General features: G+C 32.3%; 1 protein-coding gene across 4 annotated transcripts in view; it reads right to left on the reverse strand.

Moving 5' to 3' along the window:
• Positions 1–27421, reverse strand: part of LOC143052602 (uncharacterized) — a 97305-nt gene that overhangs the window by 16382 nt on the left and 53502 nt on the right. For 2 of the 4 annotated variants that reach the window (XM_076225669.1, XM_076225671.1), the window contains exons 8-10: positions 25511–27317; positions 22666–22863; positions 15244–21371 (exon numbers count right to left, since the gene is read on the reverse strand). In XM_076225669.1, the coding sequence (XP_076081784.1) occupies positions 15244–21371; positions 22666–22863; positions 25511–27317 (8133 nt within the window). The remainder of the gene's footprint in view (positions 1–15243; positions 21372–22665; positions 22864–25510; positions 27318–27421) is intronic. The other 2 variants (XM_076225670.1, XM_076225672.1) reach the window with 2 other exon arrangements.

A 27421-nucleotide genomic window follows, 5' to 3' on the forward strand; every position in this document is an offset into this window, starting at 1 on the left:
CTGCTGTGCATTCAACGTGATAACACAAATGTTTTATTTATTTCAATAACTAGATGTATGATATTCTTAATTGGTTAATTTAAAGTGCAAGTGCTGGAATGCCTGTACCAAGTCAGGAGTATGACAGTTCTTATCCATTCGTTTTTGATGCATTTTGTTATTTGATTTTGCCATGTGATTATGGACTTTCCGAAATTGATTTTCCTCTAAGTTCAGTATTTTTATGATTTTACTTTTTTTTGTACATTCTGTTAGAAAAAAAACCAATATTTATTAAATGTCTTGAGAAATTTAAATTAAGGATTTAATCCAATTTAGCATGTAGCTAAATTCCCAGAAGCTCACTCCAATATCTGTTGATGTCTTTGGAATGACTCTCTGAAGACTTTTCCTTAAAATAGTAGTTTTGAAAGGAGAAGTTTTAAACTGCCTTAATGAATATTCACTAGACAAAATTCAATTTAGGTTTTTGAAAAAAGTTAAGATTTGAGAATTAAACCATAAATGTTTTTTTTGAAAACTGTTTTAAACAATTAAGTTGCTACAATAAAGGTTGTCTTTATGAAGAATGAGTTTAACAAATGTATATCATTTGTTTTTATCCATTCATTCATTTGAATATTGTTTAAGTTTCTATATGAATATTGTTTTTTTCATGCATATTTTACAACAATGGAAAACCCTCATTGGATATACAAGTACCTTGAGTAACAAAAAACCCTCTTGTACTTTTAGTCATGTTTAGTAACCCTATACCTTTGAACATGTTGTAGAGCTGTCAAATGAAGAACAAGCAATTAGTCAGATTTGATGGACTACCTGGTCAGAAGACATGCTGTAGAGTTGTAAAGTCTAATTATTGTACATTTCTGTCATAATTGATGACCAATAATGTACTGAGAAGGGGTTATAAAAAGAAGGTTGAACAGATGGAAGTAGAGGCTTACAAGATACAATGTAGATATAAGAATATGTGGTACCATAGAGTGCCAATGAGACAACTCTCCATCAAAGTCGCAATCTACAAAAGCAAACCATAATAGGTCAAAGTACGGTCTTTTACACAGAGCCTATATATATATGGTTCACACCGAAAAGCAAGCCATAAAGGGCCCCAAAAAGAGCCTGAATTGCTCATCTGGAAACACCCCCCTTTTATTTTTTAAATCAACCCTTCTCCAATGAAGCTACACATGTGGTTTATATATGATCTTGAAAAGAGTCTCACTCCTTATGCTGCCTTTTTGGTGCCTTCCCCACCTTTCAAAATACAGTATATCCTAATCTGATCAACACGAGATCTGCTTGTTGTCAGTTTTTTAGTGCCAGAGTGGTCATAATACAAATATAAAGGCATATTTTCCTGGCCTCAGGTCATCAGATTTTGTTATTGAAATAACACAACAAGGCAATCGGTCCTCATGTCATTATCACCATCCATTGACATAGGTTTGAAAATCAGCTGTATAGATAAATTTTCTATTTAATTTAGCAAAGATATTTGAATGCTGCCCACTGTATTAAACAAATTTTATGTGTCATGTGTCATAGGCGGATCCAGGGCCCCCCCCCCCCCTTTGGTGGAAAAAATATGGTTGATTATATAGGGAATCATTGAAGCATGACTAAAGCGGCCCCCCTTAGGAAAAGTTCTGGATCCACAACTGTGTGTGTGGGGTAGGATGAACTTGTGAATTAGCTTTTTTAATAAAATACTTTTTGATGTAGCATGTACAAAGTGCAATCTCTGTAAATCAGTATGTATGACTAAAAATATTAACACCCTGTTATTAAATATTACATATGTTTAACCTATCCCTGAATTATCTGTTTATACAGTCCACCACACAGCCCTCTATTTTTCGCTCTTCTGGAGCGCTCTTTCATCTGGTATTAAATGTCAGATAAGCTAGTATTATCTAAGTACTTGTCACTTTCAATTAAATATATTATTGTTTCAATTTTTATCTGTAAAAAGTTTAACTATGTACAAGATGGGTAATATGATTCCCAACAATGTAAACACTATAGCTACCTGACTACAGTTTTGTCATAAATGAAGATTTTACATTATGAATAAATAGCTGCGCCATGAGCGCATGATACGCCCTTCACATTTTCATAGAGTAAAGTTCAATTGCTTTTCAATGTCATATAAGAAATTTATGAAAATCAAAAGGGAGCTTACATCAATGGATATTAACAATTTACCAAAGTTTCATGAGAATTGCTGAAAGCATTTTTGAGTAACTGTCCGAAAACTGGAAAATCCCCCTTTTTAATCATTTTTTTAAAATCATTGATTTTAGTCGAGCATTCGACTTTAGTCGAAAAATAGGGACATAGTGATCCTACATTCCGTCGGCGGCGGCAAAAGGGGGGGGGGTATGAGTTGTCGGCAGCGGCGGCCACAAATATTCATTCTGTGGTTAATTTTTTTGAAATTTTAATAACTTTCTTAAACTATCCTGGATTTGTACCAAACTTGGACAGGAGCTTGTTTATGATCATATAGTATCCAGAAGTAAATTTTGTAAAATTGAAATTCCATTTTTCTGTATTTCACTTATTAATGGACTTAGTTTTTCTGCCAGGAAACATAACATTCACTCTGTGGTTAAAGTTTTTAAAATTTTAATAACTTTCTTATAAAACTATCCTGGATTTGTACCAGACTTGGACAGAAGCTTGTTTCTGATCATAAGATAGTATCTAGAAGTAAATTTTGTAAAAATGAAATTCCGTATTTTACTTACAAATGGACTTAGTTTTTCTGCCAGGAAACAATATATTTATTATAGAGAGATTTTCATCAAATATTCTTATTATACATGTTATAGAGAGATTTTCATTAAATATTCTTCAAAGTTTGAAGTATAATGTATTCAAAGTTTAGTTGCATTTGTCCAGATAAATGACCGTGCATAAAAATTGAGTAATTTAATGGCCACGGTCACGTCAAAGATGCAAAAGTTTAGTACCGACGTTTATTACTTTATTGATTAATTGGATACTTTCTCCAGGTACTATATAAACAAGTTTGTTCAATTGGTGTACTATCTGTGTATTCCAACTGGACAGAACTTTGTGCTTTTATTTAAAGGTAACCGGACAATTTCAGAAACCCTAGTGTTAGGATAAAGTCCTAAAACACAAACAGCATACAAATTACTTGTCATCTGCATACGTGACATACAAGTTTCATCCAACCTCTCTCTAAACCAAGCTGAGTAAAGTCTAACCCCAAACAACACCAAAACCAAGTACAAAATATTCACTCTGAGGTTGAAGTTTTAAAAATTTTGATAACTTTCTAATATTATCCTGGATTTGCACCAAACTTGGACAGAAGCTTGTTTATGATCAAAAGCTAGTATCTAGAAGGAAATTTAAGAAAAAAATTGTACCTGTTTTTCTGTATGATATTTATAAATGGACTTAGATTTTCTTCAAGTTAACATTACACACAGTCTGCCGTTTTTAAAACATAAATTTTATTAGATTCATACACTATCCAGGAATTTTACCAAACTTGGACATGTTGGACAGAAGCTTCTTAAAATTAACAGATAGTATTGAGAGGAATATTTTTATTGATTTTTTTCGTCATTTTTGTTGAGTCTGTGATAAACAGCAAAAGTAGGCGAGACACTGGGTTCCACGGAACCTTATGAATTTTATAGTCTGGACGTTGTGACTTTAAATAGCTTAAGACATGCAAAACAAGAATGGTGACGCACACATCCTTAAAGAGTAACTGCAAAGTGTGGTCAGCTTAGAATTGGAATGTTGTTTCTCAGATGACTAAATGATAAAATAAGTTACATTTTTCCTGAAATATTATTGATCATTATTAAGGGATGTGTGTGTGGAGTGGGAGGAGATTCCAGTGGCGGATCCAGAAATTTTCATAAGTGGGGGCCCCACTGATTGTCTAAGAGGGGCTCCTGCTCCAGTCATGCTTCAGTGATTCCCTAAATAAGCAACCATTTTTTTCCCAAAAAGGAAGGGGGGGGGGTCCCCTTGCCCCCGACTAAATCCACCTCTGGATTCTGCTGGAGCCTTAGTGAAATTTACTAAAAGAATAAATTGTGAATCTTCATTTATTGATTTTAAAATTTAAATGAAAATTTTATTCTAATTTTTCAACCCCTCTTTTTTGTTCTTTATTTTATTAACTTGAATTGTGTGATACATGTAAAGTGCAAATTAACTGATAAGGTGAACTTTGAAAATGCCAATTGTCATGCATTTTTTAATGTAAAATTTTATCTATTTTAAATGTTCTTATTTATTATAACTTGTTGAAATGTTTATACTAAACAGCTTCTTTCTGTTGATTTTTTTTTCACCCATACAAAGAGTCATGAAATTGTTTATTCCTTGAAATTATATTTCATGTTTTGCACAAAAATAATGCCATTTATGTGTACACCAGTTTTATCACAAAGGAGGCAGAAATTATCACTGTAGCTAGCAAGATATTTGAACCGACCCAACCTGTGTAATGTTAATTTTACTGATAATATTACAAATTTGACAAATTTCATTTAATGAATGTTGACAGCCACTTAGGTTTTATGTTGTTTTTATCTAAACAGTAGTTTTGTAAAACTTTTCAATTTGAGGGCTGTGTGTAGGACTGTATATTACATTCCTCCTATTGAATCATGGTGGTGACCAATGTTTACAAACAGAACACAGAGGTATGCTGGCTTTCAACCAGATCCAATAATTAACTATATAGCTTTGATCTTTAACATAATTTATAGCTTCTACTTAGATTATTTCTAATAAGATTTCACAAAGCAGAACTGTCTAAACTCTCAGATTCACATTAAAGAAAGACTAAATCTACTGTCCATTGTAATATATTCTTATAATTAATGCATTATTACATGGCAACAATTTCCATTCCTGGTAGATACAGGGTTGAAATTATGTACATTTGGATGGTAAATTTAAAAACTCAGTGAACATTGTAGAGAAAACCACTGACCTTTGAAGGTAAACCCAACAGAATATTCAAGAAAGTAAACCACAGACCTTTGTAGGGTAAACCCAACAGAACATTAGACAGTACAAATCAATGACCTTTGAAAAGTCAACAACATAGAGTAAACCACTGAATTTTGGAGGGTGAACCTCACTGCCGGGAACACTGGGCTGTATATATAACACTGACCTGTGGACATTAAACCCCACAGAACATTGGACTTAATATATCAACCTGTGACTAAACTTCAAACAGCAAACCCCACAAAACATAGAAAATAAACATAACTAACCTTCAAAATGAAAACCAGCTCCTGCGGCACAAAGAAAGTCCAAAAAGCATATTGGATGCACCAAAATAGAAGCTTTCAGAATGACAGAATATTATTTCAGCATATATACAATTGTAACTTTCAAGATTATTTCTGAAACGCTATTGCAAAAACTGCTCCTTTTAATATTAAATTCCAGAATCTGTGCCTGTTTATTATCTTTTAAAAAGAGAAAACCATTAACTTTTTATATGTTTTCCATACTTTTTTTTAATTCAATTCTTCTTTCATAACAGATATAACAAAGGAAAGGTAATTAAGTGTCAAATCCTAAATCAATCATCAAATCATAAACAGCTTCTGTATAGATTATAGAGAATTAAACTATGTCTGAGAAGGAACAGATTAACCTTCCAGATGTTTAACACCTGGATACATAGTGGCTGGCAATACACTAAAGAGGCTGACATGGCACTGTGGTAAACTGTAAAACATGGGGTGGTTGAATGATTTGGACCAGATAAGACTCAGGATTAAAGATTTGGGCTTTAACTGGAAAAGTATAAAATAATTTGGATATTTGATTATTTGGATTATAATACTTCAGACATAGGAAACAATTGGTTGAATACTGGTTGTCACAGTAACAATATTCAGTGCCAAATATGCCATGCGCAATTTGGAATAATGCAGAAAATAAACAATGGACTAAAAAAATACCAAAGAATAAAACAAGGGATTTTGTGCGATGTCTTGTTGTTTAAATTTAAGTATGAAACACTGCAACTTAAATGTTAAATTTGGTAAAACTGTAAGACATTTATACTGTTTACTTGAGGTTTATAGAGCCTTACATTTCGGAATGCAAATAATTACTTTATATAAAGATTGTAAGGGACATCATCTCATTCAATATAAAGTTATCTGTGATTCAATATGTGGATATCATAACAGACAAATGGCCACTTACAGGACTTAAAAAAAATGACCTTGGCATGATTATTCATGTGATGATGAACTTCCTTCAACCTTTTTACTTTTATGAAATACATTAACTAAATCTTAGATGAGATTTAAAAAGTAATCCTGATCCTGGTCATGAACAAACTTCTTAAAAAACAACTGAAATCAAACTAAAAGGAATGAGCCAAAAATGACATACCCGTTCAAGAGTAAAATCCAGAATAGTATCATGTATGATAGTACTGTGGTTACAGTGTGGTATATGAAGTAATAACATCCAGGATAGAGAAATATGTTGTATATTATTCATATAATTATATATGAAGTCATCCTAATAATAATTATCACTAAGTGGGATATTTGGTATAATTACATGTAAAGTGTTATATACAACATTAGAGAATGTAATAAGCTGACAGGACAAGTGATGGTCAATTACAAGGCCATCCAACCTTATAGATACATATAAACAGGGAGGTCATGTACTCCCATAACCCTCCCCTTTACATCTGCTCCTATTTTACTTTTATGGGTTTAAACATATATAAACCAAAAGAGAAAGTACCTTATAACCAGGAACTATTTGAAAATAAAATTTTAATCATAAAATTAATAGGGCAATAATTCATACTTAAACTACCCTTACTAAAGAGAGTAAGCTTTTGGGATAGTTGGTTTGATATTTTACCAATCTAAAACTTTTATCCATACATGCATGGCTAATTCACTACTTACAAAATGTAATAGTACAGTTAAATGATAGACCCAGAAACTATCAACAAATTATGAACTGGTTATCAATTTTTCAAAATTATACCAGTGGTTTGTTCTTTCTGATTTTTACTTCATACAACTATATGTGGTTTGAAATAATTTTAAAAGAGACTGTTTTCAGTTTGTAAATGATAGAAATATAAACCAGTAGCTCTTTTCATAAATTATCTTATAACTAAAACTAAATATAAACCATTTAAATGTTACCGATTTGCAAGTGATTTTGCTTGCATTTGTAGGTTCAACTTGAGGAAAAAAGTAATAATAACCTACCATTGCATCTATAAAGTCCACTGTGAAGACCAATTTGTTTCCTTGTTTACATGTTTACAAGACAGATATTTTAGTTCTAGTTCAATAATTCAACTGATGAAAAATATAAAAACATTTTTGCGTACAATTATACAATCCGGAAGCTTTCAAAAGCATATATAGGTAATTTAAATATTGAACAAAAGATTTAAAAGGACAAATATAGCATTGATAGCATATATAACCTCACCTAGCATATACTTTCATTTTAAAACAGGTAAACACAAGAATGTGTCCTCAGTACACGAATGCCCCACTCGCACTATCATTTTCTATGTTCAGTGGACCGTGAAATTGGGGTAAAATCTCTAATTTGGCATTAAAATTAGAAAGATCATATCATAGGGAACATGTGTACCAAGTTTGAAGTCGATTGGACTTCAACTTCATCAAAAACTACCTCGACCAAAAACTTTAACCTGAAGCGGGACAGACGGACGAACGAACGAACGAACGGACGCACAGACCAGAAAACATAATGCCCCTCTACTATCGTAGGTGGGGCATAAAAATGTATTATATTTGTTTATGGTCTACCTAGCTGTTTGCATATGTCCATATCAAGGTGAAATCATGCCAATTTTTTACTACACCAAAAGATATACATTTATTTTTGCAGAATATATTTCTCTAAAAAAAAAATAAGACTGTTTGGAGTAACCATAATCTATTTGTAATTTGGAGAAGCTTATTTCAAAAGGAAGGATTGCCTCAGGCCTGCTTGAACAGGCAATGATTACGGACTTAAATTGGAACAGACAGTCCATCTATTGTGAGAAGGATAAACTAGTTTTTCATTTTCATCCTATAATCCCATTAAGTGGTTTTAAATTATATTTACAGTTTTTCAATAGACAGAAAGAATAAACCATTTGCATTCTACTACCAAAGTTATAAAGAAATTTTTGATATACTTTGAAGCTGTGGTGTACAGTCAACTAGATAGCAACTAACCAAAAGAAATCAACATTCTTTAACAATACACATCTCTATACAATATGTCAAACATGAAATTACTAATATGTTTCCAGTAATTTTACTTCAGTAACAGATAAAATTGAGAATGGAAACACGGAAAAAAGAGACAACAACCAGAGGAATCAGCAGAACACAGCCCAAGGTCACCAATGAGTCTTGAACACAACCCAAGGTCACCAATGAGTCTTGAACACAGCAACAAAAATATGCATCATCCAAGAGGCAGGCTTCAGCTAGCCCCTAAACAAATTGTTTACCTACTCAGTCTCAGCAGCTCAGCGAAAATGGACTTCACAATAAACTGTGAAACATAATGAACCAAAATTAAAAAAACATTTATGAATAAAAAAGGTCATTTGGAGACCTATAGACTCTATCCAAAGTTAAAACTAAGAATATGAGCAAGATGTAGCAATGAAGCTCACTGAAAGAGAAGAAATATAGAAATTTCTCTCTTGGGATGAAAGTTCCCCATCATTAAAATGTGATTATGAATAAAGCTATGTTCTCTATCTGCCCTCAGATACCCATTGTTCAGTCTTATGGCACAATGACAAGTATTCTGCAATATTCCAGCATATATATGTAACAAATGAATAGCTTTGTTCTGTTAAAATCTGCAGGCAGCTGTCATAAATCTTCCAGATTACATAATCTATTCTCACACTAGCACTTAATTTACAGAGAAAACTCACTAGGGTTATCTGTCATACTTTCTGACATTCTTGGCATTCTTAGAAACATTTTAAAAAGTTTTCAGTAATGAATCATGAATTTTATTTTACAATTTCACAATAAATTAAGTTTGTCACTTTTTTTATGAATACATTGTAGTTGATGTCTACAGAATTTCCAGCTAAAAATTGACCATCTGTATACATATTCTGTATGCCTCTAACTTCTGACAATTAAGGCACACCTCAACTTATTGGGAGTAGTATTTATCCTCCACCAAGAATTATTGCGTTTACAACTCAAGTCGCATTTTTCGCAATAATAAAACCCTCCACTAATTTCTGAATTTACAGTATACCCACAGTTACTGACAACTAGTTTGAAGACCATGATTTACAAATAAATAAATCATGTTCTCCCAGACTACATTATCAATTGGTACACATCCACAAGGAATTGTGTTTAAAGACATCATTAACTGTCTGAGAAAGCATGACCTTATTCAATGCCAAAATATTAGTACAAAAAATTGGCATGGTTTAGAACCATATGAGTTTTCATAAATGCAAAGTAATACATAAGCAATTACTTTAAAAAAAAATTAATTTAAGTAATTGCAACAAGAGACAATAATATTCGATAATCATGATAATACTATGGGATTTAACTACTAGTAATACGTAACTGTTTGGTTCTTAGAAGGTCAATGATAACTTTTTTTAATCAAATACACAGAAGAATCTTGGATGTTTATAAATGGTTTCACTGATTTTGTATAGGAATGAACAAATTAGCAATCTGTTTACAATAGACTACACTAAATTGCAAACTGCTTTATTGCATATAGTTCTTCTAATTGCAATTTTCTTCTGCACAAAACGATTTTCTTTTCAACTAACGTTGATATAACCATGTTACTTTGTATAGCTGTACAAGTGGCTTTTCGTTTAATTGCACAGAAAAAAACAACCATTTATAATTTGAAAAGAATTCGTATTTTGTAGAAATCTTTTATGTAGAAATAAAAAGATGTGGTAGGATTGCCAATGACACAACTCTCCACAAGGGACCAATTGACACAGTAATTGACAACTATAGGCATTGGCAAATCCAGGGGGGGGGGGGGTCTGGAACCCCTTTTTTTTTGACGATCAATGCATTTGAATGGGGACATGTGGTTGGAACCCCCCCTTTATCCCGAGTTGGGAACCCCCCCTTTTTAAAATGGCTGGATCCGCCCCTGATAGGTCACTGTAAGGCCTTCAACAATGTGAAAAACCCATACTGCATAGTCAGCTATATAAGGACTGAAAATAAATGACAAATGTAAAACAATTCAAATAGAAAACTAATGGCCTGATTTATGCACAAAATAATGGTCTGCAAGTCATGTTTCATTCACAGTTCTCACCAAAATAAATTAAGTGTCATTCAAACCAGATGTCATTTCCACTTCAAAGTATTCTATATCTATCTCATTAAACATACCATAATTATCTGCACATGTAAAAACAGTTAGACAGACCCCTTCCACAGCCATGACACAAATCTCATAACATTTTATACACAATGAAACATGATTGAATCTATATGAGTATCAGTGGGAAAGTCAGCAAGAAGTGATGTATTTTTCTTCTAAATCCCTGCCCTTAAAATATTAATATTGCACTTTTAAAATACAATTTATTAAATTAGCTATTATGGATAATTTGCTTCTTCGTTATTATGCAGTTTTCGATAATATAAATCTCAACTATGTATAAGAACTGACACTTGGTTGTTCAAATAGAGTGTCCAAATATGCTTAAAATATTAGTAGTATAATTTTAAAAAAGCTTGGTATAATCCATAATAGCTGTCAGTGATTAAATGGACCTTCAAGGAAACCACAGGTTTCATGACTACAATGGAACTACCTTAATTTCTAATTTTTGACACTGAAAATATATGCGTCAAGAAATTCTGTCATCCTTTACAAACATTGGAAATAAAGACAATAAAACCTAAAACAATGTATAAACCTTAACCGTTTAAAAACATTACAATTGTAACAGAATTGTTTACCAGCAATTTGTCTCTCAAGAATCCATTTCAAGCTAACATTAGGCTGTCAAATCTTACAATCTTTACGGACCTGTACTATTACAAGGCAGACATCAGTTCCAGTCCACTGACAAATGTGCATGTAAATATTATGCACCACTGACAAATGTACTGCAGATATTGGGTTCATAGTACTAAAATATAATTTACTAAACTTCTAGTAGATCAGAGATTGAACATGAATCAGCGATTAGCCAAAGGGATTCAGACCCCAACTCTCTTGAAAACAAGTATGTACAACTAGACTTTGAACATTGAAATTCAGACTAAAGCGACAGGCACCCAAATATCCCCCTTTGGAGACAATGTGACTACAGTCTTGAGAGACTTTCATGATAATTAAAATATCATATTAAATTTTACTTTTCAAAAAGTTGCTAGACACTTGTAAGAATGGAATTACATATCAGCAGCCGGTTGTACGAAAGTGTCATTAGCTTAATGAGTCATTAAGGCTTAATGATGCATTAAGTTCTTATAAATGAGTCCATTAAAATGTGTTGCACGAAGTACAACTATGTTGCTCATTAACCTAAATCTAATGACTATTGTGGAAAAGGATAGAAAACAAAATTATGTACTCCTCTCATTAGTCCGTAGAAATAGCCTGAACCCCACACAAAAAATGAACAATAAATATTTAACTTACTAATTATTCTGAGTATTTCTTGTATTACTTTTAGATAACTCAAATATCCTTAAAATGTTTACATACAACGTCTTATTCCAAACTGCTGTTACAGAAACTGATTTCACAAATTGTAACAACCTGTTAATTCCAGTCTGGCATATTTTATATTCATTTCAAAAGTCAGGAATATTGAAAAATTAAATCAACTCACCCACTAAAATTGTATATCTGCTGACATTTATAACTATTCATTACATCCATAAAATATGTTCCAATTACACTCACAATAAATATATATCAGTGGAAAACTTAATTAGAGCCACAAAACCTATAGAACCACTTTCTATGATAAGATCCCAGTAGAATATACAACATATCCCTCCATTATGTAAAAGTCTGTCCTCGGTGATGTAATGAGATAAATAAATACTCCCAATGTTTACTGGTCTCATTAACTAACATGTAAATAATCTATGTTTCCTGTTGCTGATGCTGAGAGGCTTCCAACAGGGGATTATGCTAGTGGGTGATGATGAGAGAGGCACAGCTAGGGGGAGATAATCTTATACTTCCTGTTTTAAAATGTCTTTATAATTAACTTTGTGCAATGTATTAGATGGTTTTTACAAGGAAGAAAATAACCTTTTAATCAAAAATAAATAGAATACTTTAAAATGTTGCAGAAAATGTCAATAGGCAAGAGGTCAGAGTCAGAGGTCAAGCACTTCATCTGACATTTTGTTGAAGTTGCAGTGAATAGTATGTCTAGTAATTTAACATCCTTATAGACATCTTAATACTTAACTGCACCCCGACATTTAATATGCTTGACCCATATGGGTGTATTTTGAAAATAAAAATTATTATTTAATATGAAGCAAGTTATATAACTGAACTTTAATAGTCTGTCCTCAATTGTTTATGTGCATTGACAAATGATTATCAATTAAAGTTTAATAAACAGAAAATCTAATTTATATCTTTTTAAGGCTGTAGTTTTAATGGCTTTGTTGTTAAATTAAACTAAGTTTATTTTTGTCCATTTAACTATTTGGAACAAATCATATAAAATAGAATTAAAAAAAAGGCTTTAATGCTGAAATTATTTTTTATACTTTTGCCTACAGCAACAAGGAGGAGGTAAAAAGGCCAAGTATCTATTATTAATTTCACAGCTAATATTTGATATGAAATGAGATGCGAAGACTATCTACCAAAGTTCAAAATGTAATGATGTGAATGTTAACTACTTAGTTCATTTTTTTTTTAAAGTTAAACCACATAAATAAATAATTAAATTTGAACTGACCTGAAATATTTACATTTTTATCCGACAGATCAGTGGTTTCCTATGAATACATTATAAGTAGAGAATTTCCTGTATACAGATTTATTTCAAGGGTTTTTAGATAAATATTTTTATGAATAACAAAGATAAAACACAGAAAGACAATTCTATCAAAATAAACTAATACTTTGTTGTTTCCTTTATTTGCCCTAAAAATTATTCGTTCATCCTTCTTTTTATAAATTTATATAACTTCAGATTCTGTCCTGCTGCATAATTTGATGGATGTGAACAAAGTAAAACCATGACAATGACAGCCAGATGTAAAATGATCTTTGATTGGAGATGCTGTGGGAAATGATTATCATGTCAACCCTTATTTTGTGCATGATATCCAATTTAAATTGATTGTGCTGTCCAATCATTCCTTTTATCAAATGACAAGTATATATATTGTTTAATATTCATGGAATTATAAAATGAGTAAAATTATCATTTTTGTCTACACGCTTCATGAGGTTTTTTTTGTTGGGGTTGCTGATGATGTGTACTTTGATATTCTTTTGTTCATTTTAAGGGCTTTTAAAAAAACAAAATTTCAGGGTCATGAAAGTACTTTTAAGTTACATCGCCATGAAAAAAATCTTAATTGTTGTTTTCTTGTAATTGTTAAGGCTCTTTTATCAAAAACAAATTGTCACCAAACCAATCTTAATAGCAGTCCCCCCCCCCCCCCCCACAAACAATAAATTCTGTAACAGTCACTAGTTACATAAGAAAGAAAGACTTCAAATTCTCCTGTTGTAATCGTTCATACCTGCCAACTTTTCAAAATGCCCAGGGGGGTTTTGCGTGCAAGATGGCTGTCATAGTCCTAAAAAAACTTCAAGGGGCCTTCAAATACATTTTTATGTTGTTTTTTTGCTTCTTCATACTTTTTTAAGCCTAAATTCAATGGAAAATTAATTGTTTTGTTTAAATTGTGGACAAAATTGCTCTTTCAAAATTTAAATTTGGGAGCCTCCATGGGGGAAATCCCCCCCCCAAATAGCGACAGTTGGCAGGTATGATCGTTAGACAATCTGTTCATATTTGAAAAAAAATGACTGTCCCACTGGATATATTTCCCTGATTGTATGAAAAAGCTGCAGATGCTCAAAACCTAAGAAAGACAACTCTAACTATTATTTTTCAAATAAATACAGACAGTATATATAAACATAATTTACAACTATTCTACTTATATAAATAAAAGAATAGGCCAATGTGACAAATTAACTCTCCTTCCAAGTCACAATTTGTAAAAGTAAACCATTATAGGTCAAAAGTACGGCCTTCAACATCGTGCCTTGGCTCAGACCAAATGCCTTTCAAAAACACACGTTTCATATAGACTTCCTGAGTTGATGTGTATCAAGTCCAGATATTCCATTGTGTATATTTTTGTGCTGATAAGCAGAACATTCACCTTTTTTTTTTTTATTTTTTCAACTGTCTATTGAAAATTCTTAGAAAGGAAAATAAATAAAAAAAAAATCAAATCCTTCTTTCTTTCATAGCTTTTTGTGGATCCCAAACATAAATTTTCTTAATTCTATAGTTTATAGCCAAGTTCTGTCGTTAATTGAATCACATGGTACAGATGTACAGCTGAAAATAATCGTTTCATAACATAAGTAAAATAAGGCCCCAAAAAATATATACATGTTTCCTGCATCCAATCATAAAAAAACTCTTAGGGCTTCAAGAGATTTTCGGTGTATTGACAAAACTTAAAAGATAACATGTTTTCTCCAATTCTAATCCCAATTTTCACAATCCAGAAATGCAGGTGCTATTTTTTAAAATTCCAATGTTTTGACAATTTTGCAATAAATTAATTCAATCTTATAACAAATTTAACTGAACAATCCAGCTAAAACAATACTCCGTAGTCTTATAAAAATGATTCCAAATTGCTTTTTCTTGAATTATATATATATATTCTGGTAAAGCAATACAGGGGTGGTGATTGGTGTTTAAAATCTTTAACAGGGTTGGTGATCAAAGTTAGGGTTGGTTGTGAGGCAGGAAACAGATATATATTTGTCTTGGCCTGAATATAAAAGTTCTGGTTTACAAAAAGCATGCAATAACCAATACAAGCAGGCAAAACTGAAAAATTTATTGAATAATAAAATATAAAATATAGTTCATGCAGTGATAATACAGAAGTGCTTGGGATGTAAGCATGCAGGTTTGACGAAACCAACCTTAACAAAAACATCCATGCATGAAAAGTCACCGTTAATTGAACTTAAAGCATTCCTGTTGGTAGGATAGGTACTATTTTCTTCCAAAGGATTTATATCTATACATGCAAGGATTGTGTCAGGCTCAAATACAGTTTCATCAGCTTGGGCAAGAGTTTCATCCGCCTCAGCTAATAATTTTCCTACCTCGTTGTGGGTTTCTTCGATAAAATTATCAGTCACTGAAAATCTCTGTTTAGTATTCTCTGAGTCACCATCACTAGCGATGCTGATACGCCCAGCACTTGTCATGTAAATTTCCTTAGTTCTTTTTGTCGAATCAATAGCACCATTTTCATTTGTATTTATTCCATTTTCATCATTAACATGTGTATCTGATTTTCCAATATGTATATTGTTTGATGAATTGTTTGAATTATCTCCCTTTAATTCAACATGTTCAGTTTCTGCACCTGGTATATTTTCGTTGCTAATCAATTCTTCATCATGTTTATTCAAATCAGTTTCTTTTTCACTAATTTCATTTCCTTCACCAACAAATTCATTTACTGAATTATTTGAAAATTCTAAATTAATTCCTTTTAATTCACTCTGTATTTCATTAAAACCGCCAGCAACTGCACTTAGTGAATTTTTGTTGCTCATCTCTTCTTCATCGTGTTTGTTGAAATCCATTTCATTCCTTTGACCAAAAAGTTCATTCGATGAATTGTTGGAAAGTTCTAAATTATCTCCCTTTAATTCATTATATACTTGAATGTGATTTTCAGCTTCTGCACCTATCAAATTTTCATTACTAATAAATTCTTCATCATGTTTATTCAAATTTGTTTCATTTTCATCAATTTGATTTCCTTCACCAACAAGTTCATTTGATAAATTGTTTGAAAATTCTAAATTATCTCCCTTTAATTCACCATTTAAATGCTTAAAACTGTCACCAAGTAAATTTGCATTGCTCATGAATTCTTCATCTTGTTTATCTAAATCCTTTTCATTTCCTTCACCAACAAATTCATTTGATGATATGTTTGTATATTCTAAATTATCTCCCTTTAATTCAACATGTTCTTCATTTAAACCTTCAGCTGCTCCATCTAGTAAATTTCCATTGTTAATAAATTCTTCATCATGTTTATTCAAATCTGATTCATTTTCATCAATTTCATTTCCTTCACCAACAAATTTATCTGAAGAATCATTCGAAAATTTTAAATTATCTCCCTTTAAATCAACATGCACAATTTCAGAATCTTCAGTTACTCCTGCTAGTAAACTTTCATTGCTAATTAATTCTTCATCATGTGTATTCAAATTAATTTCCTTTTCACTGATTTCATTCCCATCATCAACAACTTCTACAACTTGATTATTCAAATCAGTTTCAGTTTCATTTTCATCAATTTTATTTCCGTCACCAACAAATTCATTTGAAGAATTGTTTGTAAATTCTAAATTGTCTCCCTTTAATTCAACATGTTCTTCATTTAAACCTTCATCTGCTCCACCTAGTAAATTTTCATTGTTAATTACTTCTTTGTCTTGTGTATTCAAATCAGTTTCACTTTCATCAATTTTATTTCCTTCACCAACAAGTTCATTTGACGAAATTTTCAAAAAATCGACATTATTTCCCTTTAATTCATCTTCAGCTACTGTACCTAGTAAGTTTTCGTTGCTAATAAATTCTTCACCATATTTCTTCAAATCAGTTTCTGTTTTATTTTCATCAATTTCTTTTCCCCCACTAACCAGTTCATTTGATGAAATGTTTGAAAAATCCAAATTATCTCCAATTAGTTCACTATGTTCAGATACTCCACCTAGGAAATCTTCGTTGCTGATAAATTCTTCATCATGTTTATTCAAATCAGTTTCATTTTCATCAATTTCAGTTACTTCAGCATAAAATTCATTATTTCCACTTTCTTTCATTTCACAAACATCAGGTTGCAAACCACTAAGCTCCATTTTAATATCAGAAATCATATCGGTAACCTCCCCTTTGATTTCTGAATTTATCAAATCAGTTATCTCCTCTTTAATGTCTTTTATCTGTTGGTCAGGTGAAAGCACTTGATAGCTACCCTCTGTCGTAGTTGACGTAGGCTCTGAAGATTGACTACTATACATTCCCTGGAGGGTTGTGACAAATTCAGTATCGTTGCCCTCTCCCTCACTAGATATATAATCCAAAGTGTCAGCTTTATGATAGGTTGATCGAGCGTCTTGTGTAGAGGCCTCTGACTCATCGTGTAACTTCCCGTAATTATCTGTCTCTCCCTCTGATGATATGTAATCCAGTGATTCTTTTTTTCTATCGCTAAAAGGCACAGAATCTTGGGATTGTTCCAGAAAATCAATGTTTTCTGATTTCAAAGGTGACATATTTTCAGCCTCATTTTCAGATGATGTGTCAAGAAACCCCATTTTATCTTTGTTTTCTATACCAATAGATACTTTATCTGAAATACTACTTTGTTTATTTAGAGCATCTTCTGATTCTAAAGGTAACAAACTTTCAGCCTCATTTTCTGATTTTAAAGGTGACAAATTTTCAGCCTCATTTTCAGATGATGTATGATCAACAGACTCCATTTTATTTATGTTTTCTATTCCAACAGAGGTTTTATCTGAAATATCACTTAGTTCATTTAAAGCTTCGCCTGAATTTAAAGGTAACAAGTTTTCAGCCTCATTCTCTGTTTTTAAGGGTGACAAATTTTCAGTCTGATTTTCAGATGATGTATGATCAACAGACTCCATTTTATCTATGTTTTCCGTTCCAAATGCAGGTATATCGATAATATTACTAAGCTCATCAAATGCATTGTCTGATTTCAAAGGTAACAAATTTCCAGCCTCATTTTCGGATTTTAAGAATGACAAATTTTCAGCCTCATTTTGAGATAATATATCAACTGACTCCATTTTATTTATGTTTTCCGTTCCAATACCAGGTTTATCTGAATTATTACTAGGTTCATCAGATGCATTATTGTATTTCAAAGTTGACATATTTTGAGCCTCATTTTCAGATGATATATAATCCACAGACTCCATTTTATCTATGTTTTCCATTCCAACAGAGGTTTTATCTGAAATATAACTTAGTTCATTAAAATCTTCGTCTGATCTTAAAGGTAATAAATTTTCAGCCTCATTTTCTGTTTTTAAGGGTGACAAATTTTCAGCCTCATTTTCGGATGATATATCACTAGACTCTATGTTTTCTATTCCAACAGTAGGTTTATGGAAAATATCACTAAGCTCATCAAATGCGTCTGATTTCAAAGGTGACAAATTTTCAGCCTCATTCTCAGATGATATATAATCAACAGACTCCATTTTATCTATGTTACCTTCTCCAAAAACAGGTTTATCTGAAGTGTTACTATCTGTAATGTCACTTAGTTCATTAAGAGTTTCCCCATATTTAAAAGATGATATATTCTCAGCCTCATTTTCAGATGATATATAATCAACAGACGCCATTTTATCTACGTTTTCCATTCCAACATCGGTTTTATCTGAAATATTAATTAGTCCATTAAAAGCTTCTCCTGATTCTAAAGGTAACAAATTTTCAGACTCACTTCCTGTTTTCAAGGTTGACAAATTTTCAGCCTCATTTTTAGATGATATATCAACAGACTCCATTTTATCTATGTTTTCCATTTCAATAAAAGGTTTATCAGAAATGTGCTCACTAAAGTCATAATTTGTTTTCAAAGGTGACACATTCTCAGCCTCATTTTCAGATGATATACCAACAGACTCCATTGTATCTATGCTTTCAAATCCAACAGTAGGTTTATCAAAAGTATTACTTAGTTCATCAAATGCATTGTCTGATTTCAAAGGTGACAAATTTTCAGCCCCATTTTCAGATGACATTTCAACAGACTCCGTTTTATCTATGTTTTCTATTCCAACAGCAGGTTTATCGCAAGTATTACTTAGTTCATCAAATGCATTTTCTGATTTCAAAGGTGACAAATTTTCAGCCTCTTTTTCAGATGACATTTCAACAGACTCCATTTTATCCAAGTTTTCCGTTCCAATAGCAGGTTTATCGAAAATACTACTGAGTTCATCAAATGCATTTTCTGATTTCAAAGGTGACATATTCTCAGCCTCATTTTCTGATGATATTTCAACAGACTCCGTTTTATCTATGTTTTCTATTCCAACAGCAGGTTTATCGCAAGTATTACTTAGTTCATCAAATGCATTTTCTGATTTCAAAGGTGACAAATTTTCAGCCTCTTTTTCAGATGACATTTCAACAGACTCCATTTTATTCAAGTTTTCCGTTCCAATAGCAGGTTTATCGAAAATACTACTGAGTTCATCAAATGCGTTTTCTGATTTCAAAGGTGACATATTCTCAGCCTCATTTTCTGATGATATTTCAACAGACTCCGTTTTATCTATGTTTTCTATTCCAACAGAAGGTTTATCAAAAATATTACTTAGTTCATCAAATGCATTGTCTGATTTCAAAGTTAACACATTTTCAACCTCATTTTCTGATGACATACTGACAGACTCCATTTTTTCTATGCTTTCTATTCCAACAGCAGTTTTATCTGAAAGATTACTTAGTTCATTTATAGCATCTTCTGATTTCAAAGATTCATATTGAATCAATTCACTTTTTTCGAAATCTAAAAGTGTTTGGTTATTTATCTGGTTTCCCTCATGTTGATCCAAGTTGGAACCAGCAGAAAAATCCAGCAGTGTGTCTGATTGGTTATTGAATGAACTTTGAACCAATTCCTTTTCATTGCCTACATCTATATTTAAATCCCTTGCAAACATTTCCTCCATTTTGTCTGAACTTTCTATTTTTGAATCACTTGAGAGTTTTGAACTACTAGTGGAAGATAAGTAGTCATTCGATTCTTGAGTTTCGAAGGATGACATCTGTCCATTTTTTGCTGACTGAGCAAGAAGTAACAACTCATCTGATTCTAAGCTTGCAGCACCAGAATTTTTATCAATACTTGACCGTGGGGTATCTAAACTTCCTTGATTAGACCATATGACAGTTTGGCCATCTTTACTAGGTATGGACGACACAGTATCAAAACTGGTCTCTCTTGACCATGTGACTCCACTTTCTTCAGTTATATCACTACTGGAATCTGAAACAATATCCTTGGTTACAGTAGTAGTTGCTGTAGTTACAGTTGCTATAGCACCAGATATGACATGTTGGATAAGCTCTGCAGCATATTCATCAATAGCACCATTGGGTTCTTCCAATTTAGGTTCATTGGATTCTACCATCTCAGGTTCGTTGGATTCTTCCATCTTGAGTTCATTGAAATGGTCCATCTCAGATTCATTGGAATCTCCCATCTCATTGGATTCTTTCATCTCAGGTTCATTGGATTCTACCATCTCAGGTTCATAGGAATGGTCCATGTTAGGTTCATTGGATTCCTCCATCTTAGGTTCATTGGGTTCCTCCATCTTAGGTTCATTGGGTTCCTCCATCTTAGGTTCATTGGGTTCTATGATCTCTGGTTCACTTAATTCTTCTGTCTTAGGTTCATTGGATTCCACCATCTTAGGTTCATCCAATTCTTCCATCTTAGGTTCATTGGAGTCTTCCATCATAGGTTCATTGGATACCTCCATCTTAGGTTCATTGGGTTCCTCCATCTTAGGTTCATTGGGTTCTATGATCTCTGGTTCACTGGATTCTTCCGTCTTAGGTTCATTGGATTCCACCATCTTAGGTTCATCCAATTCTTCCATCTTAGGTTCATTGGAGTCTTCCATCTTAGGTTCATTGGGTTCCTCCATCTTAGGTTCATTGGGTTCCTCCATCTTAGGTTCATTGGGTTCTATGATCTCTGGTTCACTGGATTCTTCCGTCTTAGGTTCATTGGATTCCACCATCTTAGGTTCATCCAATTCTTCCATCTTAGGTTCATTGGAGTCTTCCATCATAGGTTCATTGAAATCTTTCATCTTAGGTTCATCAGATTCCTCCATCTTAGGTTCATTGGAATGGTCCATTGTAGGTTCATCAGATTCCTCCATCTTAGGTTCATTGGAATGGTCCATTGTAGGTTCATTTGATTCCTCCATCTTAGGTTCAGTATCCTCATCCACTACAATAGATAACTTTTATACATTATTCAAACTCTGATATATATGAATATTCTATAACGACATAATAATGTAGTATCAAATATTTCCTGTTGATTTCCTTGTAAAATGAAAATTTAATATTTGCCAATAATTTTACATTTATAAATACACCAAAAAAGTAGAGGATATTCAATGAGTAAAACATGTTGTGTCTAGACCTATATTATTGTATATTGGAGTTTTCATTTCTTACAAAGATTGATACAGAAAAGAGAGGTTTCAAATAAAATGATATATGAATGCATTCAACAAGTGATCAACAAAATGAAGTATATGTGGTGTAATTTTGTAGATATCTCAGGTGTACAGAATCTAATTGTTATCTTGCCAGTTACCTGATTAACTTTTACATTTTACAACTGACTTGGATATTTTAATTCAAGATGGCAGTCATTTTTGATATATCCTGTCAGCTTTAAGGCCGTACAGTGACCTATAGTTGTTAATTTCTATGTCATTTTGGTCTCTTGTGGAGAGTTGTCTCATTGGCAATCATACCACATCTTCTTTTTTATATTAAATGTCAATACATATATAATATTTATGTTTGCCTGGCACAAATTTCTGTAATTTTTCCATGACATACTATTGTGTTTTTGTCCTTTCTTTGAATTTACTTTATTTACTGAGTGAAGAACATTAATAACATGAGCAACATGACAGGTGCCAAATGTGGAGCATGAAATTGCTTAACCTTTCAGAGCATCTGACATCACTCCTAGTTTTTGTTTGGTTTGTGTTGCTCAGTCTTTAGTGTTTTATGTTCTGTTTTGTGTACTAATATTTGTCTATTGGTCTTTTTCCTTTTTAGACATGGTGTTGTCAAATTATTTTTGATCTACGAGTTTGAATGTCCCTCTAGATGACTAGTATCCTTCAGACCTCTTTCATGTTGTAATTTTCAATAATGCAGTTATCAGTACTGTGGATTCATTAATATTTGTTGAATACCAATTTTCATAGATTTTGTGGGAACCAGGAACTTAAATGTTAAAGTAATACAAACTTTCTAAAGGAATGTACTGTATGTATGCAAACTTTGCCAAAACCACTAATTCAAATATCCACAATTATGCAAGTTTTCCCTAATCCTTGAAAATTGGTACCAACAAAAATAAATGAATCCACAGTAGCATATTGATTTGGATTAATTCTTAATCCAAAATATATTACATGAAACAAATCAGAACAGGTAAAAGAAAATTAAACATATTTTACATTTGTAATTATGAAACACATTTTCAATGACCATACCTTTGTCTGGAGTATGTCGTAAGAGTATTTCCTGTCTAACAGTCTGTGGTTCCTCTCCACTGATCTTACGGAAGCTTATACTCTCTACTATCTCCTTCTCCTCTGATGCCTTCACAAGGTCAAGGTTACCAAGCATTGGGTCCACACTAGAAAGGTAATCTGTTTCAACAGGTACTTCCTCAGGTGTACTAACTGAACCTGTAAATTTTAATAAAATAAATGAAATTTCTTCATTTTTTTCCTTAAATTTCTAAATCTTACTGAAAAGTCTGATATGAATACAATTCTCTGTTATACAATAAATAAATTTTCAAGAATGAAATGTTAATGAATACAAGCTTTTACACACAAATGTTTTTCAAATGAGATTAAATAGAAAAAATCAATTGATCCAGAAAATGATGTGATTATAATTTGAACAGGTACATCAAGCATGCCCTAATATAATGGTACGTTACACCAAGGAGGTTATATTAGAAGGAGAGAGGACGAAAGACGATAATTACACATAAAATGTTACCGACTTTTCTGTAAGTGAGTGTTAATTAGTTGAGATCCACTCTGTCACAGAGGGAGATTTTGTCCTAATTACATACCCGAGTAAGAACGGAAACACCTGAGGTATCATAAACTGACCGGATATACAATTATTGAAATGTTAATCAGATTTTTTGTGATATCTTTTATTAAGTAATTAAAAATTGAAATTTTATGTTAAAAGTAAACTTATTACCAATAGAAATAAAACGAATATCCGTCTCATTGCCGTCAATGTTAATATCAACAGTCATAACAGAAAGTCACTTTTACGTTGTTTCCGATAAATTTCTCTATGTTTCAATTGCAAATATTCCTTCCGGTCGTTACCGGTCACCATAACTAAAGTACTTTGCATATTCGTATATTTTCTATGATTATTACCTGCCAATTCTCATAAGCAGAATTTGACAGGTGAAGCGAAAATCTTTGTTTAAAGCAATGTAGTGTTGAATAAAAATCGCTCACTAACTTTCCTTTAAACCCTCATAACTTTGTCATTTCTTAATCTTTTTTCACCGTAGACAGACGGTTGATTTTGAAATTGAGCGTCAAATCTTTTCTAAATCATAAACACCTATGCACTGCACCGTAACTAAAAATACACCTGAACTTTAATGACCCAGTCACTGATAACAATCATGTGACATATACGATTTATCTAATAGCCCGTACTAGCTGTAACAGCCCGGTACATCAGAGGGCCATGTCAAGTGGGTGATAAACATGTCGGTTTCTTTATAATTTTATCATTTTTCTCTGATCGAACTGCTATCCTGGGGATGCTAATTTTGTATCAAGCAGAGTGTTCACTCTCCTTCTAATATAACCTCCTTGGTTACACTATTACTATTTAAACAAGATACAGTAAAATCTTAGTAAAGTGAACTATTGAAATGCCAAGATGGTGTGTCAGAGACTAAACAGTAAAACCTAAGTAAAGTGAACTATTGAAATGCCAAGATGGTGTGTCAGAGACTCAGTCCAACAGTCTCTAAAGTAGCTGGACCAAAAAACAATTTGATGATAAGACTTACAGTCAAACTGTAAGTGTTTAACCCTGCCACATTCTGTATTAATGTGTCTGTCCAAAGTCAGGATCCTGTAATTCAGTGGTTGTTGTTTGTTGCTGTGTAACACATTCGTTTTTTTGTACATTTATTTTAACATAAAATAGTCTGTTGGTTTTCCCATTTAACTTGTTTTACATTTCTCATTTCAGGGCTGTTAATAGCTGACTATGCTGTAGCGGCTTTGCTCATAGTACAGGGCCTTAAGGTGACCTATATTTGTTTATTTCTGTGTCATTTGGTCTCTTGTGAAGAGTTGTGTCATTGGCAATCATTACACATCTTCTTTTGTTATAAGTAAAGGAAATTTGGATCATTCACTGATCAACCTGACAAAATTATTTATAATTATTTGTCCTTCTGTATAATCTATGCACATCAGTTAGTAAGACACAGTGTAAAAGCCAACTAAATTCAATAAGTTTGAAGGCCTATAATGAAATATTTAAGCTATATATTAATTACTTCCACATATCTAAGAGATTTCATGCATGTGCAGTAAACATCTGTGGTTTTTTTATATTTTTCATTATACTTCATAATTTTTGTGCTTAAGGAGGCTCGCAGGTATAAGATTTTCAGAAAAAAATTAAACATTTATTTTTCAGTACAAATTTTATTTATTACCTTAAGTAGTTGTTACTTTATCATATGGTACAAAAATCATTCCAAAAAATCAATTCGTGTAGTGAATTTTAAAATGAAGATACCATTGAAAAAGCTCCAAATTATCTCCCTTTGGTGCAAAAATGCAATTTTTTGGCATTAAAATTGAAATATCTTTTTTAACTCATCGTCGACCTATATTTTTTATTGTTGTTTTTGAATGAGCTGTACATAAACTAAATAATTGTAAAATTTAAGCAATTTCTGTAATTTAGTTCTTTTTTTATTTCGATATTACCACTATTTCTCCTATTTAAGTTCAACAGAAAAAAAGGACATAAACAAAAATGTATGCTTCTTTTGAAGGCAGATTGTCAACGTAAATGAACGGTGACCCCATTTTTTTATTTAATTATTCTATTAAGTATAAGATAAAGTTCATTTATAGAAAAATATAGCGAAATCCTATATTAAATAAAAAATTTGATTTAGACCCGCGAGCCCCCTTAAGGAGGTCTTTAGTTTAGAATTATTAATCAGTGCAGCATATTTAATTGATACATATATAATGTGAAAATTGATAAAGACATTTTTATGTAGTCCTCTAAAGAAACAACTTAGAAACAATTTACCTGTAGAAGATGGGGATTCCAGTATTTCCAAATTTTTATTCTCTTTGAAATAAAATTCTTCAGTACTGACAGGTGATGTGGCTGACAATTCCTCCTTTTCAGTTTCATTAGGTATTTCATTCACTGGAAAACTATTTATAGCATTCTCTATCAAATTTTCAGTAAGATTTTGAGCAAATTCATTTATACTCTGATTTAAAACAAGATCCTCAGTTTGCAAATGATCCACATTACCTCCCTTTGATTCAAAATTCTGAAAATTATTGTCATTGTTTGAACCTTTTGCACTGTCTTGTGATGGTTTGCCATCAAAACTTGATGAACTAGAATCAGTTAATCTACTGCCTCCATCAGAAGGTGCATCGAAAAAAGACACCAAAAGATCGTCTGAAGTTGTCTCCTTTTTTACCATTTCCTGAGCAATGCCTACAGCTACAACATTATTGTCTATATTTGTAGGATTTAACATATCTGATGTGTCAAACATCAACAAACCAGAATCAGTTATTTCCTTCACTGCAAGACTATCTTCATCAGCTTCCTGTTGAGCTTCAGAAGCATCATCTTCAATATTTCTCAAAGTCTGATGTAATTTATTTGTGTCTAAAAATGTTCTGGAATTTTTTTCCAGCAATGATAAGTCTCTATAGCTATTATGAGGAGTATATGGGGTCACTTCACCGCTTTCTGAACGTAATCTTACTATGTCATCTTCTTCGTCTAACCTTGACATTTCCATCGATGATCGTTTCTGTTTTATCCGCTGCACCATTTCCATGCTGTTGAAGCTTGGTAGCTGGTGATCCTTAGCATACTGGTCAAAATCTCCATCCATGTAACTGTTTGATGGTGTGTAGGGTACACTATTTGGATCATTTTCCGTACCATCTGCACTAGTACTTTCCGTTGATCGTAACCTGCCTTTTTTCTCTCGTATTTTCTCTAGCATTTCTGCACTATTCAAACTTGGTAATACAAATTCCTTAACATGAGCATGGCCTGTAGAATCTATAAAACTATTTGGTGGTGTTATTGGATAGCTGGCAAAAGCTGAGCCTGGTTCAGAATTATGTGCTGACGAGCCCTGAGAAACACTATTCATCCCAGAGTGTGGGGTTTCAAGTGTTTGTGAACCAAACATGATATCCGCCTCATTAAACTCATCTGTTGCTTGCTCATTATCAATATTGATTTCAGGGATATTACTGGGCAAGTTATTGACAATTATGGGAGTGTTATTTGCAGATGAACTAAAAGGGTCGAATCCTCCAAGTAAATCAACATTTGAAGATAAATCAAATTGACTGGTTTGTTCTGAGGTCCCTACTAGGTCAAAGTTCAAATCTAACTGATTCTGGGACTCTAATGGCGACTCATTGAACACATCTGTGTTGTTAATTTGAGAATTATTAGTAGTATCTGTTCCCGTGAAAATATCAAATTCATCCACTAAATTCTGGTTAGTACCAGTTTCTGACTGGCTTTGACTAGACTGTTGACCAGCAAAATTCAACAGGTCAAAATTGTTCAATGGCACTGAAGCTGCAAACTGGTTTTGACTAGTTTGATCATCTGAGAGGTTAAAAAGGTCAATACTATCCAATGGTTTTTCAGCATTATTTGATTGTTCATCACAATGACTAATCACATTTTCATATTCATTGACAATAGTTTGAATTATTGGTAGAACAACTTTCCGTGAGGCTCTCACACATCCTTGTTTATAACAGGTCAGATTTTGTTTATCTGTTGTAACTACAGTAAGTTCTAAGACTGGATCTCTGTTAGATGATAACTGGTCACATATCTGAAATATTTATAGAGAATATAATGAAATTCAAGAAAATTTAAAAGTGAAGAATAATGAATTTTGAATAAAGAAAGTAGTGGTTGATAAAATAAACATTGTGT

The sequence above is a fragment of the Mytilus galloprovincialis genome, chromosome 11, assembly GCF_965363235.1.
Source record: "Mytilus galloprovincialis chromosome 11, xbMytGall1.hap1.1, whole genome shotgun sequence".
Classification (NCBI taxonomy): domain Eukaryota; kingdom Metazoa; phylum Mollusca; class Bivalvia; order Mytilida; family Mytilidae; genus Mytilus; species Mytilus galloprovincialis.